Source organism: Ornithorhynchus anatinus, chromosome 3 (assembly GCF_004115215.2).
Source record: "Ornithorhynchus anatinus isolate Pmale09 chromosome 3, mOrnAna1.pri.v4, whole genome shotgun sequence".
NCBI classification, from domain to species: Eukaryota; Metazoa; Chordata; class Mammalia; order Monotremata; family Ornithorhynchidae; genus Ornithorhynchus; species Ornithorhynchus anatinus.
This window is the reverse complement of record NC_041730.1, coordinates 24,698,656-24,718,115: the sequence shown is the minus strand read 5'-3', so window position 1 is coordinate 24,718,115 and position 19,460 is coordinate 24,698,656. Positions and strand designations below refer to the sequence as shown.

General features: G+C 42.1%; 1 protein-coding gene across 1 annotated transcript in view; it reads left to right on the top strand.

The window, feature by feature from the left end:
• Nucleotides 1–19,460, top strand: part of HSD17B12 (hydroxysteroid 17-beta dehydrogenase 12) — a 97,556-nt gene that overhangs the window by 25,663 nt on the left and 52,433 nt on the right. Inside the window, exons 2-3 of the mRNA XM_029060846.2 lie at nucleotides 10,463–10,509; nucleotides 11,798–11,873. Of these exons, the coding sequence (XP_028916679.1) occupies nucleotides 10,463–10,509; nucleotides 11,798–11,873 (123 nt within the window). The remainder of the gene's footprint in view (nucleotides 1–10,462; nucleotides 10,510–11,797; nucleotides 11,874–19,460) is intronic.

Genomic DNA, 19,460 nt, shown 5'->3' with positions numbered 1-19,460 from the left:
CTGTACTAAATACTTAAGCGAACAGAATGTAACAGAGTTGGTAGACAGGTTCCCTGCCCACAACAAGCTTAAAGTCATCCCCCTTCTTTCTAGTCTCATGCCACTGTCCAGATCTCATGCCACTGTCCAGATCATCTTCTTGAAATGCAGCTCCAAACACATCTCTTCACTACTCAGAAGCCTCCAATGGCTGCCCATTTTCCACTGCCTCGAACAAGAACTCCTTACCATTGGCTCCTAGGCTGTCTCATGAGTGCTCTCCATTTAACACATTGGTTCACTTCACCCACAACCCCCTACCTCATGCTCTTCTATTCTCCCAAACTCATGTAACTGTAGCAAGCTTTCAGCTTACACCCCCATCAATGAGCCCTGGCTCAGATGGACTCACCCCATCCCCAGATCTATCAGCTTCTCCTTAAACCCTACTTTTTCCAACAAGCTTTCATCGATTCATTAATTCAAAACCTCCATCTCTAGCGTTTACGTAATTATAACTGTCCTCAGTCCGTATATCTACTCAGTCGGCACATTCCATTATTTATTCTGATTTCACTAGTGTATTTATCTCTACATCTATCCTCCCCTTTAGAGTGCAAACTTCTTGTGGTTGGGCTTCTGTGGAACTTTTCCCAGTGGTTAGTGCTTACTGTTTCCTAGTGTCTCTTTTGGAAAATGGAAGGACAGCTACAAGCTGAGTACTTGGCATGATGGGAGCTGCAAAGGAAGAGCTCTTTAAAATGGTTCTCTACACTGGAGGAAAAATACACATGACAAATATGGAGACAGACGTAACTTCAGTGCCAAGGTGCTGAAGTGGGATGGGATTTATCTGGAGAAGAGAAAAAGTTGGCTTTCCTGCACTAAGCCCACCTTTCCTCTTTTGTGTCGCCCTGACTTGGTCCCTTCATTCATTTCCCCCTTCCTCCGCCACCACCACCACTATCCTTCCTCTCTCACAAGCCTGTAATCTTGACTTTGTCCTCGACTCATCTTTCTCATTCTTCATTCATATTTATTGAATGTTTACTCTGTGCAGAGCACTGTACTAAGCGCTTGGGAGAAGACTGACAGTAAACAGACATTCCCTGCCCCCAACAAGGTTACAGTCTAGAGGAGGAGACAGACATTAATATGAATGAATAAATAACATATATGTACGTAAGTGGTGTGGAGCTGGGGGGATGAATGAAGGGAGCAAATCAGGATGACACAATGGAGAGGGAGAAGAGGAAAGGCGGGCTTAGTCAGGGAAGGCCTCTTGGAGGAGATGTGCCTTCTATAAGGCTTTGAAGTGGGGAGAGAGTAATCGTCTGTTGGATATGAGGAGAAAGAGCTTTCCAGGCCAGAGATAGGATGTGGGTGAGAGATCAGTGGCTAGATAGACAAGATTGAGATACAGTGAGAAGGTTAGCAGTAGGGGAGTGAAATGTGCCAGCTGGGTTGTAATAGAGTAGTAAGGTGAGGTAGGAGGGGGTAAAGTGATTGAGTACTTTGAAGCCAATGGTGAGTTTTTATTTGATGCAGAGGTGGATGGGCAACCATTGGAATTTCTTGAGGAGTGGGGAAACATGGCCTTGAATGTTTTTTGTAGAAAAATGGTCTGGGCAGCAGAGTGAAGTATGAACTGGAGTAAGGAGAAACAGGAGGCAGGAAGGTCAGCATGGAGGCTGATACAGTAATCAAAGCGGGATAGGACAAGTGACTCATTCCACCACATATTCAGTCTGTCACCAGATCCTGCCTGTTCTGCTTTCACGACATTGCTAAAATCCTCCCTTTCCTCTCCATCCTAACTACGCTGGTCCAAGTACTTATCCTGCCCACCTTGACTACTGCATCTGTCTCTTCGCTGACCTCCCTGCCTTTCCCTACTTCCAGTCCATATTTCATCCTTTTTTTAACAAAATTTTTCAACAAAAGCATTCAGTCCATGTCTCTCCTGTTCTCAACCTCTAATGGCTGCCCATCCATCTCCACCTCAAACAGAAACTCCTTACCATTGGCTTTAAAGCATATACCATTCTACCTCACCTAACTGATGTACTACAGCCTATCCCGCACACTCTGCTCTGCACCGGCTTACTCACTGTACCCCCAATCTCATCTGTCTCTCCACCAGCCCCTTTCCCATGTCTTACCCCTAGCCTGGAACTCCCTCCCCCTTCATATATGCGAAACCACCATTCTTTCCACCTTCAAAGCATTATTTAGGTCATATCTCCAAGAGGCTTTCCCCAATTAAGCCTTCTTTCTCCTGGCTCATTCTCCCTTCTGCGTCATCTAGGCGCTTGGATCTGTGACTTCTGGGCATTTGATATTTGCCCCAGCCCCACAGGACTTAGATACATATCTTTAAATTATATAGTATAAATTATTTATATTAATGCCTGTCTCCCCCTCTAGACTGAAAGCACATTATGGTTATGGAACATGTCTGCTGATTCTGTTGTATCGTACTTTCCCAAGGGCTTAGTACAGTGTTCTGCACATAGTAAGTGCTCAGTAAATACCATTCATTGTTTCTGATCTGTTGCTGACCTTGAACAAGTTGCTTAACTTCTGTATGCCTCAATTATTGTATCTTAAGTTGACTGATTTAGTCTCGTGCTTTGAATCCCTCGATTAAATGTTTTTAATAAACAAAAGATAGTTCAACTCAACGAGGTTGACAACTTAAATACTGTTTAAGAAGAGCTACATATCCCCAGAAATTGATAATGCAAGACTCTATAGCAATAATAATAATAATTGTAGTATTTAAGAGCTTAATGCGTGCCAAGCACCAAGGTAGATACTAGTTAATCAGGCTAAACACAGTCCCTCTCCCACAGAGGGCTCAAAGTCTAAGGGGAAGGGAGTGCAGGTATCAAATCCCCATTCTTAAGAGGAGTAAACTGAGGCCCAGAGAAGTTAAGAATCTGGTCCAAAGGTACACAAGAGGTACTTGGCAAAGCCAGGATTGGAGGCCAGGTTCTCTGACTCCCAGACCAGTGCTCTTGCCACTAGGCCATGCTGCTTCTCTAGGTAAGGACTGTTGGATCTTTTTCCATGTCCCATTTCCTATTTACCTCTTAAAATGTCTCCTATCATGTGATTCACAAGTTTTCTGAAGCAGTCTAAGACACTTTACATACAGCCAGGGCCACTCCCTCTCAGTCTCTTCTGTCCTTGTCATGATGTCTTGCCATGGCTATATATTTTCAGTGATTTTGAATTAAAAGGGACTGGGTGGCTCATTTTGCTTGTTCTTGACGTTGACTCCCACCTTGCTCTGACTGCTGCAGGGCTGACTGAATCCCCTCAGCATTACTTCCAGATTGGTCAGTCTCTCTCAATGAAAATGCAGGGTCACTGGGCTGCCTGGCCGCTTTTGTTTCTAGCCACTGAGTTTTGGAGTTTCGTTTTTTTCTAAAGACTGCTTTGTGCCTGAAAATAAATGGGCAGAATTCCTAGGACTCCTTAGATTTCTGCACAATTATTTATTTGAGAGATGTAGTTGGGAGTAGCAAATCTCTTTGTATCTTGCACCAGACACCCTGTTTTTCTTTAATAAAAATGCAGGAAGTGGCTGCCGTCTTATTAACTTGCAGGCCGCATGCTTATCTTCTTTGTTCTTTGTTAAATATGAGCTGGCATGTGTTAGACTGCGTTAGCATTCACTCTTTGGGATTTTAGTGGTTTCTAAATTCGGCATTGCTAAGCCGGTGCCCTGTTTGCTTGAATCAATTGGGGCTGCTATTTTTAGCAACAAAAGGGAATTGAAATAGCAATTTTCTTTCCCTGTAATAGATCCCCAAGAGGAATACTGATGCAAGCTCTCTGTCACTGCCTATTCTCCCCCTCCCCAAAAGCCCTCAGACGAAAGGCAGCTGTCATGGTTTGCGGCAGTATTAATCTTTAATCAATCGAGTGTTTTCTGCATTCAGGTGTTCAAGGGGGGAAAAGGAAGGGTCACGAGGAGGACCTGCTTGGAATAACCAAGCACTCGTGGCTGGGCTGAGTGGGCAGGCAGAATTGGTGGGGAATTCGGCAGGGAATAGGCAGAGAAGCTAAAAATAGCCTGTTTGCTTCCAGTGTTCCTCCAGTCTATTTTTGATGTTTGATTTTGATAAGGTTGATTGGGTTTTTCTAAAAATATCTGTTCCTAGCAAGTTGAGGACAAAAAGAGGAGAATATTTTTAACCCACCTAAACTATTTTCGTGGACTGCAAAAAAAAATCTGTGAGCTGGGCATTGGTCAGTTGCCAGCATTTTTATATAACCTGTAATAAATGAGGCATTCTGGATGCCAAGCAGGGATATTTTTTACACTGCCAATTTCTATGTCCTGAAAGGTTTCCATAGTTTTTGGTTTTGGTCATATCTTTATGTAGGCTTAATAATTTTCTCCTTTTTCCCATTTGCTCACAGATGCAATGTATTATCCCCCTGCCTCACCCCTCTAGCCCCCCCAAAATAAAATAAAATAGAAAGTGAAGGATCCCACATTGGGGTCCATTTTTTTTCAGGGTAATTAACAATGATTTTAGGAGCATTTTTTTGTTATCCCATTTGTTGATGAAAGCTTTCAACTCAGGTGTTAATGCAGTAAAAAGTAGAACCCAAGTTTTACCTAGTGTTGATTGACTAAGTTTCTGCCCCAAATTGCATTTTCTAAGTACCTTGTTAAATTCAGTAAACTTCTCAGGGGTTGCTTTATTAAATTCCCCTTTCACTTATACTGTTACCCTCTCCCCATCTCCCTGTTCCCGTTGTCGTGCAGACTCCTTGGACAGGTTGTATGCTTCTACCTCCAACTCACTTCTTGACTCTCTAATCTGACTACCACCCTCTTCATTCCACTAAGGCACCACTCTTCAAGGTCATCAAGGACTTTCTCCACAACTAACAAACTTGTCTATATCGTAATTCCCCACCTTCTGACACTGGCCACTTCCTTCTGGAAACACCGTCTAACGTCGGTTCATTGATTCAATCAGTCGTATTTACTGAGCGCTTACTATGTGCAGCACACTGTATAAAGCGCTTGGGGAGTACAAGCAGAAGCAGCATGGCTCAGTGGAAAGAGCACGGGCTTTGGAGTCAGCGCTCATGAGTTTGGATCCCAGCTCTGCCACTTGTCGGCTGTGTGACTGTGGGCAAGTCACTTAACTTCTCTGTGCCTCAGTTCCCTCAACTGTAAAATGGGGATTAAGACTGTGAGCCCCACGTGGGACAACCTGATTCCCCTATGTCTACCCCAGCGCTTAGAACAGTGCTCGGCACATAGTAAGCGCTTAACAAATACCAACATTATTATTATTTTTGTTATTATTACAATTCAGCTGTTACCCACACCTCTCTCCTCATTCTCTTCATATCTCTGTGGCCAGTCTTTCTTAATCTCCTTCACCAGCTCTTCCTTTGCCTTCCACCCCCAAATTGGGGGAAAAGGGGGAGGGAGGGCAGAATAATAGTAATGGTGCAAAGCATTGCCTTAGGCACCGGCACAGATTATACTAACGAGAATTAGACCCGTTCCCTGGCCCACTAGGGGCTCACAGTCTAAGAATGAAGGGGGAACGGGGACTGGAGACTGACACATTAAGAAAGCTGAAACAGTAGAAATACTGAAACAGCATAAGACAAAGGAAAATACCAAAAAGCCTCAGTGAGGGCACTGTGGTTCAAGGAAAAGGGTTTCAGACTCCTTGCAACTCAGTCAGTCCAATAGTAACAGCCACAATAGCCACCACAGCCCCAGCAGCTATCATGGCTTCCTGACCTTGTAAATTGCGTAGAGACCACACACTGCTGCTGCTGCTTCTTGTCCTTCCTACTGGGTAGGTGCGAGGGCAGTTTGAGATCAAAGTCTCAGGATGGCATGAAAAGAGGCCGGCGCGGCTTACAGGGGAAGCAGCTCAGACTATTTGGTGTGTCTGGAACACAGTTGCTTGTGTACGTCCCACTGTGTTGATGCCCGGACTCTGTTCTGAGTGCCCTTCTCTTCCTTGCTTTACACTTACTCTGTTGGGGAGCTCATCCACTCCTGTGGCTTCAGTCAATGGTATTTTTTGAGCCCTTACTGTGTGCTTGGAAAGTACAACACAACCGAGTTGGTAGATATATCCCTGCCCACAAGGAGCTTATCACCCAATCAGTTAATCAGTGGTGTTTATTCAGCCCTCATTCTGTGTGGAGAAATGTACATTTGGGAGAGGACAATTGAGTAACTAGACACTCTCTGTCCTCAAGGAGCTTATAGCGCAGTGGCGAGGGATACAGTCATAATAAGTTTCAGGGAGGGAAAGCAATTGAGTATAAAGGTTCATACGTATGCTGAGCTGGGGCTGGGCACTAAGAATGTAAGTGGTTTAGCGGATACAGACAGGTGTCTGAGTGACGCAGTCGGGTGGAGAATAGGGTGGGGAGATGAGAGATTATTTAGGGAAGGCTTCCTGAACAAAATGTCATTTTAGTAGGACTTTGAAGATGAGGAGAGTAGTCATCTGCTGGAAGTGAAGGGGGAAGGAGTTCCAGGTGGGAGGGAGAGTGTGAGCCAGGGTTGGGGGGAGGGGGAAAGAAGGGAGGGAGAGAGAGAGAGAGACATGAGTGAGGCACAGTGAGTAGATTGGTATTAGAAGGATGAAGTGGCTAATTGGGTTGTAATGAGAGAGGAGCAACAAAGAGGAGCACCTTATAAACTGGCCTTGGAGTTCCTGCTTGATGCGGCAATGGATGGGCAGTCATTGAAAGTTTTTGAGGATGGGATATGAGAAGAAGAATTATTCAGAAAAATGATCCGGGCAGCAAAAGAAAGTTTGGACTGGAGAGGGGAAAATCTGAGGCAGGGAAGTCAGTGAGGAGGCTGATGCAGTAGACAAGACTGGCTATGACCAATGCCGGCTTGACAGCAGTTTGGGTGGCAAGGAAGGAGTTGGATTTTGGAGAAGTTGTGAAGCTAGAACCAAGAGGATTTGGTGACGGTATGCAATAATGCCATGGTTGTAGGTGTTGTCAACAGTGATGGGAAAGTTGAGGGGAGGAGAGGTTTTGTGAGGGAAGGTGAAGAGTAATAACGGATCTTCAGAGAGTGTTTAATGTAAACTGGGTGAAAAACAAATGTGGTTAGCAATTAAGAGCTATTGGATCCCTTAAAGGAAGGTAAGAGAGCCTTGCCTCTTAAACTGAAATGGCTTGAATTAAATTGGTTAATTTTTTTTGAGGCAAAGTAGCAAGTTATTTCAGAATTTCAAACTGAAAACCACCCTGTAGGCCCTTTGCAGCTTTCAACAAAGGGACTAAAGAAAATGAGGGAAAATATCAGTAGGCTGTTGCAAATTGGTCATAACTGAGTTAATGAGTAGTGGCATTAAAAGGGGTTAACTGCCTTTAGAACTAGAAGTCTTTTTTTCTAAACATAATTAGAGAGTGATAAAGTGAAGTATGTTCTCATCTTCTATCACCAAGATCAAGTTCAAAGCCCCGGTCCATGACTTCAAGATGTCCTAGAAGCCGATATTAATTATTGTTGCCAAGATGTCCTCATGGGGATAAAAGGTATATTTAACAGAGGAGGGAGATGAACCATATGAGAATAAACATAAAGTACCAAGGTTTATTAGTACTGAAACATGGAGACAGAGATAAATTGATTGTAGAGAAACCGATGACCTGGACATCACCTATTCCATCGCTGATTGGAAATGTTCTTGATTTATGAAGACTTCTCTTTTGAGGCCTTGCCGAAGGAAAAATATTAGACTGTGTGCATTTTAATATGTGAGAGTTAAAGGTGTCAAGATCAGTTCCTGGCCCAGCAGTAAGTCCATAGTGACATATCTGTAGGTGAGGAAAATCAATCTTAGATCAGCCGTCTTCCTTCTTCATTTACATAGAGCAATAATGAATCTTCGGATAATACTTAGTATAAGCAAGTAGTAATAAAGAAAGCCAGAGACCTTTTTATTTCAAGATGTGTGACATTCTTGACCAAAGTTGATCCAACTGAGTCGATGGAGCTCCCAACCCTGATTTCAAAGGCTGTGGAGATCGGTGCTGGGGAATGGCATTGTCTCTGGACTATAAGCTCATTGTGGGTAGGGAATATGTCTATGATGTTCTATTGCACTCTCCCAAGTGCTTAGTACAGGGCTCTGCACACAGTAAGCGCTCAGTAAATACAGTTGACAACTGTCCTGGTAATCAGATCCTCAATTTGGCTCTGAAAGTCTTAAACTGCAAGGGGTCTAAATATGATCTTGGCAACAGCTCACTGTAGGTAGGGAATGTGTCTGTTATGTTGTATGCTCCCAAGCAATTTGCACAGTGCTCAGCAAACAATAAAGGCTTAAATACAGTTCAACTGACCGAACGGCTTGGGTGCTGCCATCCAAATTGGGTCTACCAAACGACTTCAGGCCCATGTGCTACTGCTGCTCCAAAGTCTCATGTTCCCATCAAAACCCGTAGCTAACTTGGTTTGCCCATTGCAGGATTACCATTTGGGGACCTAGATCTCGAGGTATGTCTCCCCTTCCCCGCCCCCAACCATGTCTCCCATTGAGGGACAGGGACCATAGGATCGATTGATGTCTAATTCCCACCTGTGTAGTGATGCTTGTTTACTTGTTTTGATGTCTGTCTCCCCCCTTCTAATAATAATAATAACATTTGTTAAGCGCTTACTATGTGCCAAGCACTGTTCAGCGCTAGGGAGAGTACAAGGTAATCAGGTTGCCTCACATGGAGCTCACAATCTTAAACCCCATTTATAGATGAGGTAACTGAGACACAGAGAAGTGAAGCGATTTGCCCAAAGTCACACAGCCTCCAAGTGGCGGAGCTGGGATTAGAACCCATGACCTCTGACTCCCAATCTTGGGCTCTTTCCACTGAGCCATGCTGCTTCTCATGCCCAGTGTGGGCAGGGATTGTCTCTCCTCATTGCTGAACTGTACTTTCCAGGCGCTTAGCACAGTGCTCTGCACACAGTAATGGCTCAATAAATATGGTTGAATGAATGAATGGTTAGAACAGTGCCTTGCACACAGTAAGTGCCTAATAAATACTATGACTTCTTCCTCGATGACTGTGTAGAACCTGGGCTGGACTGGTTGGCCCAGTGGTGTAGTCTCAACAGCATTTACAGCTCCCGGCAGGAATCTGATTTGACTTGGTGGCTTGATTGGGTGTATGTATCTACAGGATTCTGGTCAAAGTTCGAAAGAAGAACTGACGGTTACAAAATAGCTTTTGTCTTTCTAACCGTTACATCCAGGGCTCTCTCTGAGGTGGTGCCAACTAAGGAAGTTGTTGGGACAGCACGATTGTGGATACTAACTGTGATTGTGGGGAGAGAAGAGAGGAGAGAGAGAGAGAAAGGAAGGAAGGAAGAAAAGAAAGAAAGGGAAGAAAGAAAGAAAACATGAGCGTGAGAGTGCACATTTGAGTCGGTGCCCCCTTCCTCCTACTGGATATGGAGGGAGCTTTTTGACTCCTGATTGGCAGAAGTTGAGCAGTCTTTGGGGATGTGGGGTCCAAGGGCCTTTATGGAGGTCCATAAGGAGGAACAGGGAGGTGGTAGAGGAGTGCCAGATCTGGTATGTTTCAGGGGAAGAGTTTCAAGAGTGGAAATTCTGCCTTTCATTCTCCTTCTCTGCTCTACACACTCCCTGGCCTGAACCACCTCCTTGCCCTCCCAGTGCAACACGGGACAGCTCTGGGCCCTAGATCCTGCAAAGCCCCGCACCTCCCAACGAGTATTACTCTGGAGAGCAGTGGGTCACTTAGTGACTGATGTTCAAGTAGCAACCTGTTCTTGCCCCTTGCCGTGGCAATGGCTTTCCAGAGTCCCACTCACTGGGAGTTGTGGAGCAGTGGGACAAGAAGAGATTTAAGGGGGCAGCTTTTGTTCTTTAAGTCCCCCCCTCCTCTGTGGATAACCCTGCTCTCAGACTTGAATTTCACGGCCCTTCATTGACTTTTCCTTGTTACATCGAAGCCGTATCTTGGGTTTAATTGGCTGAAGATGCTTAACCCCAGTATAGTTGTGAAAACAGCATGCGTGCAGTAATGCTTGGCTTCACAATTCAAACCTGAGATAGAATGTGTTTAGGAATAAGAGAATTCCAAATGCTACCAAGGAATTTCAAATCCTAGGAACGAGACGAGGTAAACTTTCCTTGAAAGAGCTGGTTCTAAACTTTTTTAATTTTTTACTGAAGCATCTCTGGAGCAGGTGTACTATACAGTACTAGGTATCACTTCATAAACTGTGGGCTTAGTTCTATTTAATATTGGGCTTAAATTGGAGCACTGTGGTGTAACGGAAAAATATCTTGTAACATCTTGCTGAATTTTTCCTTACAAACTGTACCCTTGACTCTTCTTTATTTGTCTTTTAATTATAAGTTGTTTAGCCCAAATATGCACCCACTATGAAGGTAAACTTATAATTTGTGTTCTTTTCTCTCTTCAGTGGTCACCGGTGGTACTGATGGAATTGGAAAGGCATATGCAGAAGAGGTAAAGATTTATTTTCAAGATTATCTTTTTAGATTCAGACTTCCAGAACTAACCTACTTAGGCTTGAGTTCTAGATCTGCAAGCAGAGTTGGCTTTATCAGTTTGGCACCCAGTAGAAACTTACCTTATTGCTGCCCTTTAATTAATTTTAAGCTTTAAAATAATCAAACTGTTGATATTGAACCAGATAAACTGTACTTAGAAATTTTCACAGCCCAGTGTTTTTCTTTCCATTTTTAATGGATGAACTGATAAAGCCTTAGATCAACTCTGTCACAGCACACCTTTCCCTATCCCTTATTTCTTTAATTCAGTTTTTATACTGCACTCTCACCCATTTTATCCAATCAATTCACTATTTAAAAAAATAAAAAGGAAAGCATAATGTTCTGTTACACATAAGCAAGGCCCATTTGCTTTCGGGGTGCCAGTCATAAATAAATTCTGCTGCATTGTTAACTGTGTTAGAATATGACCCTATAGTTTGTCGGGTGCAAATTACAATTAAAAAAACCCCAAAACCTGCCATTGAGTGGCAGTCTAATTAGAATTATTGTTTGAATTACAGTCATCCATAGCATCAATCTTGGTCTTAAAACTAGGAAGAGCCTTGTGGTATCATTAGAGTGAGAATTTTCAGTTAGTTTGAATCATCGATTACCTCACTGTCACTAGAATTAATTTATTTTCATTATATGAAACCTGCCTCTTAGGCTCACTTTTTAAAACACCGGGCTAGGCCTGAAGCTTGCAGTCAGCATGCCATCTGTGGAGTATGTTTAACTGTTGAAGATGGGTTTATAAGTGCATTCTCTTTGCTTAGCACAGTGGGGCAAGTAGTGAAGGCTCACTGACCATGTCAGCTAGAGCCTCTCACTAGCTCTTCTGAATCTCTATCTGCCCATTACTGGGAAGCCTATTTCTGTATTTAAAAGGTTCTAAAGTTTGTCGTAGCTCATCATACCTTAAAGTTTTTGAGTACCTCATGGCTATAGCAAAAATAAGAGTCCAATGTTTGGGGTTTTTTATGTTTTTTTTTTTAAATTGTGCATCCATTTTGTGCCAGGGACCAGAATGATCAATCAGTGGTATAAATGAGTGCTTACTATGTGCAGAGCACTGTACTAGGTGCTTAGAAGAGTATAATGAAACAGAATTAGGAGGCAGGCTCCCTTGGTCATGCGATATTTTTTTATAAGTTAACTTGAAACAGAGGAATATAAAAGCAATATCAGATATTCCATGCATCTTTCTGAACTGTTTTTCCTACCTCTCTTGTTGTTTTCAGTTAGCAAAACGTGGACTGAAGATTGTCCTAATTAGCAGATCTCAGGAAAAATTGAACCAGGTTGCCCAAGAAATAAGTAAGTTTTCCATTTGCCATACTGACTGACCTATTATATTTAAATACTGATGGGTAAAAGGAAAAGATGCAGATTTTGGGCACATTGATGTTTGCAGATTAATGTGATTTCATATTAGTACCATTAAAGGGATGCAATCAAACAAAAGGGAATATGGGCATATATAAACATACTTTTCTGCTGCTAGCAAAGCCAGACTGGCCCCTCTGGATTCTGTGGCAGGCTGGTGTGGTGTCTTTTTGAGCAAGTAGCCACCCAAGGCTATTTTTAGGAAAGCTTCAAGTGGAAGTGAAGGAGCTTTGGCATATCAAACCTCAAGCAGGGTGGCCTAGTGGAAAGAGAATGAGCTTGGAAGTCAGAGGACCTGGGTTCTAATATCAGCTCTGCCACTTGGCTGCTGTGTGACTTTGGAAAAGTCATTTTACTTCTCTATGCCTCAGTTGCCCCATCTCTAAAATGGGGATTAAATATCTGTTCTCCCTCAGACTGTGAATCTCTTGTGGGACCTGATTATCTTCAGCACTTGGCACATAATAAGCCCTAACAAATGCCACAGTCAATAAGTACCCCAATTTCCTAACCCCAGCTCATAGGAGTTTATGCTGGGACTATTCAGGAGTGAGGTCGGAACCCACTCAGAAATCTAGAAAAGTAAATAATTCAAGAATGCTCACAACCAGAGCATTTTTCATTTGTAGAGTGTTACTGTAGTTAAAAAATTGACTACTGGAATGTTAACCTCACTTTAAAATGTCATTTATTTTTATCCAAATGACCCAATTTAGTGTGTCATAACACAGTTTGATTTTATGGTAATTAAGCACTTACTCAGTGTCAAGCACTGTTCTAAGCTCTGGGGCAGATACAAAGCAACCAGGTGGGACACAGTCCCGCTCTCACATGGAGCTCACAGTCCAAGTGAGAGGGAGAACAGGTATTAAATCCCCATTTAACAGATGAGGCAACTAAGGCACTGAGAAGTTAAGAGATTTGCCCAAGGTCACGCAGTAGGCAGTTGGCAGATCTGGGACTAGATTCAAGGTCCTCTAACTCCCAGACCCATGCCCTTTCCACTAGGCCACACTGTTTCTCAACCGTTTTCTAATAGTTTTTCTTCCCAAGTTTTTATAAATTGAAGCAACTTCCAAAGGTAAAATAAGACTCATGTTATACCCACTGGGGTCGGGTCTAACCTGGAACCAGGGGCCCTTGACTTCCTAAAGAAGGAAATTTGTTTCTTTAACCAGGTTTTGAAGTGAATAGTTTGTGGGCAGTCTTATTGTTCTAATTATCTCTTAAAATCCAATGGAAGTTGGATTCTGTTCATCTCTACTTAAATTTAGAGGTAGGTAAGATAGATATTTTTGGACATCACTTAGACTATTGTGTATTACTTTGAAAGAGTATTCTTTTAGTTAAACTATTGTGTTTCTCTTACAGTTTTGTCTTAAGACATTGTGTTGCAATTCATAAAGTTCAATTCGTATTAACGTCCTTAACACTCATGCCGATTTTCAGTTCTGGAGAAAGGTAGACGTGTCCATATATTTCATCATGGGGATATAGATAGTTTTTATAGAGACTATTAAAGTTCAGTGACTTGCTCCCAGTGAAGAACAAATGCTGCAAAAATATTTTTGTTGCTTATATAACTGGTAAATGTAATTTTCTTGGCTGTATTGTCGGCTGTCACTTTTAAAAGCCAAGTCTGTCATGAAAGTAACCACTGATGCAATGGAGGTACCTCAGTGAACCTTCATTACAATATTTCCTTAGAAATATTGTATAAGGAAGTGAGATTAAGTTACTTCTAAAGTGTAAACTTTGTCTTCAACATTGTGGAAGGAATAACTGGTACATAAATTGTTGTTAATTGTCACTATCTGATTGACCAAGCAAATGACTAATAATCAAATGCCTTATGTGTGAATTTGTTAAAAGTCTTCTCAAGTATGATAGTACTGCCAAAAGGAGTCTATTTTAAAGCTTTGATTCCTAAATGCCTTGGCCATTTTATCACCAACACTAAATTCAAATTGGGAAATATTGAAATAAGAGTGTTTTCATCAGTTTTATTAAAGGAGACTATCTGGCTAAAGCAAACTTATGCTTCTTATTACTCCTAGGTTCCTTGTGTATTTAACTTTATAATCATGTTTTTTCCATGGCCTTGTGAAGCATATTGTGTACAAAAATAAATGTTTGCTGATGTTTGTCACAATAGCCTTAAGGTAATGATGGTCAGTCCTTTCATAGCAGACATGTTTAGAATGGAGATAAAACAGCAAGCTGTTTTTAGTCTGAGGGTATCAGAAATAGTTGGACTGTCTAGAAATAACACCAATGAGGAGATAGAGTAAGCTGAAAAGAATTGCATATAAGTATATGAGAAAATCAATCAGTGGTATTTTTTGAGTACTTACTGTGTGCAGAGCACTGTACTAAGTGATTGGAAGAATACCATATAACAACTGGTAAATGTCTTCCCTGCCCCAGTGAGCTCACACTCTAATAATAATAATAATGTTGGTATTTGTTAAGTGCTTACTATGTGCCGAGCACAGTTCTAAGTGCTGGGGTAGATACCAGGGGAATGAGGTTGTCCCACGTGAGGCTCACAGTCTTCATCCCCATTTTACAGATGAGGGAACTGAGGCACAGAGAAGTGAAGTGACTGGCCCACAGTCACACAGCTGACAAGGGGCGGAGTCAGGATTCGAACCCAAGACCTCTGACTCCTAGGCCCGTGCTCTCTCCCCTGAGCCACGCTGGTTCTCTACAGCTACGCTGCACTCTAGAGAGGGAGACATTGATATAAATAAATCAACTACAGATATGTACAGAGGTGCTGTGGGACTGAGGGAGGGGTGAATAAAGGGTGCAAATCCAAGTGCAAGGGTGACGCAGAAGGAAATAGGAGAAGAGGAAATGAGGATTTAGTTAGGGAAGACCTCTGGAGGAGATTGGGAAGAGGGAGTGTCAAGTAAAATGAACCCCTGATTCAGCCATTCCTAATACGGCCCATTTTCAAGGAACATAATCCAGATTTATCATGGGTTATACCTGTGTAGAAATTATTTAGATGTCCTTCCTGAAGGACACCTTCTTTAAAGCATAGGAGAATAACTCATTAAATAAGCCTTGTCAAATTAGCATTTCTTTAATACCCAAAATCATCAAGAAGACAATAATTTAGCTGTTCACTTTCGTTACACATTGTCTTAAATGAAGTACATATGTATTTATATACTTATGTTTGTGTGTGTGTATATATATGTATATGCACACACATATATATGTACATGTGTATGAAGTACATTCAAAGAAATATACATTTGTACATGTATGTATATATATATGTATAATATAATGTATATATATATTTCTTTGAATGTACTTCATCTAATGATCTGGACCACTTGAAATGCATAAATTCACCGTACATGTATTGTGTTATTTGTTTGAAGAATGCGTCACCCGTGCACAATTGCTGCACTTTGTGTGGTAGAACTACATAATGAATCAAGTAATGAGGTTCTGAAAATGTGGCTTTATTTTTACTACATGCCTAACTGCCAAATGTGCTGTGCAATTATAAAGAAAAATCTGCTTTGTGCATGTGGGCGGAGCATCTGTTAAACAATAGTGATGAGGAATTTTAATTCCTGGGAGAACTGCCAATAGATCAACCTGTGCCCCTGTCAGGATGGCAACAATACCCTGATTGAGAAGCAGTGGCAAGAAGTGGACAGTAATGTGTTCCATTTCTCATCCTCAAGTATATTTTCAAGTATTTGATGGTGTAACACTCAAAAATCTCCCATTCATTCATTCTGTCATATTTATTGAGCACTTACTGTGTGCAAAACACTACAGCATTTGAGAAAGTACAATATAACAATAAACAAAAACATTCCCTGCCCACAGCGAATGCTTTCGGACTGTCCCAGCTTTAGAAGTATCCATAGGGAGTCTCTGGAGCGGCTCTAACTTCCAAACACCTTGGCTCTAGAAGTGTGTCGAGGAACCTCTCTGCTTCAGGATCATTCTGTGTCCCTGCAGTGTCAAAATAATCTTTCCACCCACGCTACAGGGCACACTGTTCATTTGGGTGGGGGGTAGATGGAGCACAGCATTGCCGGCTTAGAGGTCAGTGTAGTATTCAACATTTGTTTATGTATCTGGATCTATGGGAAGACTGGAAACCCGTGAGAGTTCTGACAGAAAAAGGAAAAACACCTGCTGAAGAAAGGGTCCAAACCTCTCTTCTAATAGCTGAATTTCTTCAAATCACAAGGAGGGGGTGACCCTCCTTTTCTTAAACTGAAAGACTTGCAGAAGGAGACCTGGCAAATCTGGTCACTTGGCTGCTGAAGAGGCAGCATTTAAGATGCCTTGGCAGTCTTATCAGGAATATCATGTTTAATTCATATGGGAGAGAGGCTAGATAGGGTTCCCCCAAATTACCTGCCTCATTCAAATCAGTTTTAATTCTTGTTCTGTGCTGTGTATATGGGAACTTAATAGTAACAAGGGTTTTCTTTTTTTTTTTAAATGACCTCAATCTCTGCTTCAGTATCTTAATGTGGGAATGAAGATATTTTTAAAATATACCCAAATGAGGCCTATACATATTTAGAATACACAAAGAATATTCTCATGTAAAGTAAGCATAATCTGAATTGAGTGGTTAACTTTAGTTTGTAACAGATTTTGTTTTATTTTACCAAACCGTTATTCAACTGTGGTTGATGAACAACAGCATATCACTTGACATTTTTGTAGAAATCAATTGTATTGAGCCCTTACTGTATGCAGAGCACTGTACCAAGTGCTTGGGAGAATACAACAATATAACAAGAGTTGGTAGTCACATTGCCTGCCTTGGAGTAAAAATAAATTATGAACACATACATAAGTGCTGTGGGTTGAGTGGCGAGAATGGGGGAGAAGAAAGGGAACAAAGGGCCACACAGAAGGGAGTCAGAGATGAGGAAATGAGGGCTTAGTCAGGGAAGCCTTTTCGAGTAGATATGCCTTCAGAAGATTTTGAAGGTGGGAAGAGTAATTCTCTGTCAGATATGAAGAGGAGGGCATTCCAGGCCAGAGAGGATGTAGGTAAGAGGTGGGGGCGAGATAGACGAGGTCGAGGTTCAGGGGATAGTGGGCATTAGAGGAGTGATGTGTAGTTCCATACCTACCAGTTACAGGGACCAGACAAATGAATGTATTTTAGTCTCCTTCTTCAATAGAGGCAGCTGCGTTAGTGTAGCTATTCCACAGCTGGCAGAAGCTGGGTGGGCGTAGACTGCACCATAACCAGAAACTAGATTGTACCTCTTAATTAAAATACTAGCTGTGTTTGTATAGTTTCTTTAAAGCAGTAAGTGGCCTATGCAAATGGATTATTGATGGTTCTGTGGTGTTAAAAAAAAAAAAAAAGCGGAGTGGGTTATGGAGCATGAAACGATACCCATTTAAGTAGATGATCGGTGTCCCATTCCCTTCCTCTCCCTTCCCCCTCTAAAGTTATCACTTGTCTTTCTAAGTGGATAACAACTAGTCATTTGGACACAGCATTCAGTTACGGAATAAGATATATGGAAAAAATTCTTCGGAAGACAAGTTTCAGTACTCACGCATCACAGTTTACAACTTTGGCTCAGATTCTAGTGAGGAAGTGTTCTGAGTTTTGAAACTATCATCCTATCCAAGAGTGGGCCTCATTTTATGTGTTCTGCGTCTGCAGAAATATAGCTACATAATTGATTCTCTTTGCAGTGATCTACTAAACGCTCCCTTATTGAGGTGCCGATTACTATAATCTAGAGCACGGTTTCTGTATGCACAGTATGGTTGGGACTGTGACTTCCACACTGGTCTTTCTAGCTCTAAAAATTCCTGGAGCTGGAATTTTTTTTTTAATGTATTTGTTAAGCACTTCCTATATGCCAGGCACTGTACTAAGCTCTGGAGTAGCTGTACACAGTAAGTGCATTTTCTTTCTTCCTTTTACTGAATGTATAGAAAAAGATATTGCACTTTTGCGAAATAACTTCGTACTCAGCTTCAGCTGTCTAGGTAGAATGACCGTATATTTCAGTACTTACTGAGCTTATTGTTGATGTGATGACATGTGAATAGAAAAATTAAATGTTTTAAGTGACTATAGACTATTCAGGGGCTAGCTACTTTGAGATATAGCTAAAGGATTTAAAAGGCATGGTGAGTGAAGCCAGCTGTTGGAGGGAAACGCGAGCTGGGAGGTTTTTGATGCGTCTTTTCCCGTCTCAGAAACTATTTGCTAGGGGAAAAAGTCAATGCTTTTGAGGAGGAGTAGAGACAATGAGGCAGTAAGGTTGATATATCTTTACCTTTTCCAAATAACTGCTCCAAAGGCAGGGTATGACAGACTTTCACAGGGACACAAACCATTTTTATGGGGTATTTACAGAGTGTAATTTCCATATGCCAGATGACCACTCTTCCCAACCTTCAAAGCCGTATTAAGGTCACATCTCCTCGAAGAGGCCTTCCCCAGTTAAACTGCCTTCTCCCCAGCTCCCTCTCCCTTCTGAGTCCTCTCTGCACTCGGATCTGGGGCCTTTGGGCATTTGATAGTCACCCTCCCTCAGCACCCCAGCAAGTATGTATTTCTATATGATATATTATAAATTATTTCTATCAATGTCTGTCTCACCCTCTAGACTGTAAACTTGCTGTGGGCAGAGAATATGTCTTCCTACTCTATTGTAATACATCCTCCCAAGCACTTAGTCCAGTAATCTGCCTATAGTAGTGCTCAATAAATATCATTGATGATAAAGTAATGAAAGACTTCCTGTCTCGAGTGAAAACCTTTTGCCATGACTTGACATTCCTCCCTCCATCTGTATAACACCTTCGGAATCTCTAACCACTTCCACGCCTCCCTCTGTGTTTCTACTGCTGGGCTCAAACTGCCAGCTTTCTTTATCCCATCTTGCTCTGCTACTCCCTGCCCACAGTCACTAAAATCTGCCCTTTTCTCTCCATCCAGCCTGCTACCTGATACTTTATCCTATCCTGCCTTGATACTTTATGGGCCTTCTTGCTGATCTTCCTGCTCCTCTGTCCCTCCAACTCCAGTCTATACTTCACTCTACTGCACGGATTATTTTTCTACAAAAACGTTCAGTCCATGTTTCCCCCACTTCCTCAAGAACCTCCAGTTGTTGCCCATCTACCTCCGCATCAAACAGAAATTCCTTACCATCAGCTTTTAAATGACTCTATCACATTGCCCCCTTCCTATCTCACCTCATTATTCTGCTACTGTAACTCAGCCCGCATACTTTGAACCTCTAATGCCAACCTTCTCACTATACTTGGATCTCCTCTATCTCACCACCAACCTCTTGCCCACGTCCTGCCTCTGGCTGAAACGCCCCTTCCTCTTTAATATCTGAAAGAAATTACTCTCCCCCACACCCTCGTACCCCTCTCCCACACACTTTTAAACCTTATTGAAGACACATCTCCAAAAGGCCTTTCCTGACTATTCCCTCCTTTCCTCCCACTCTCTTCTGCATCGCCTTGAGTTGCTCC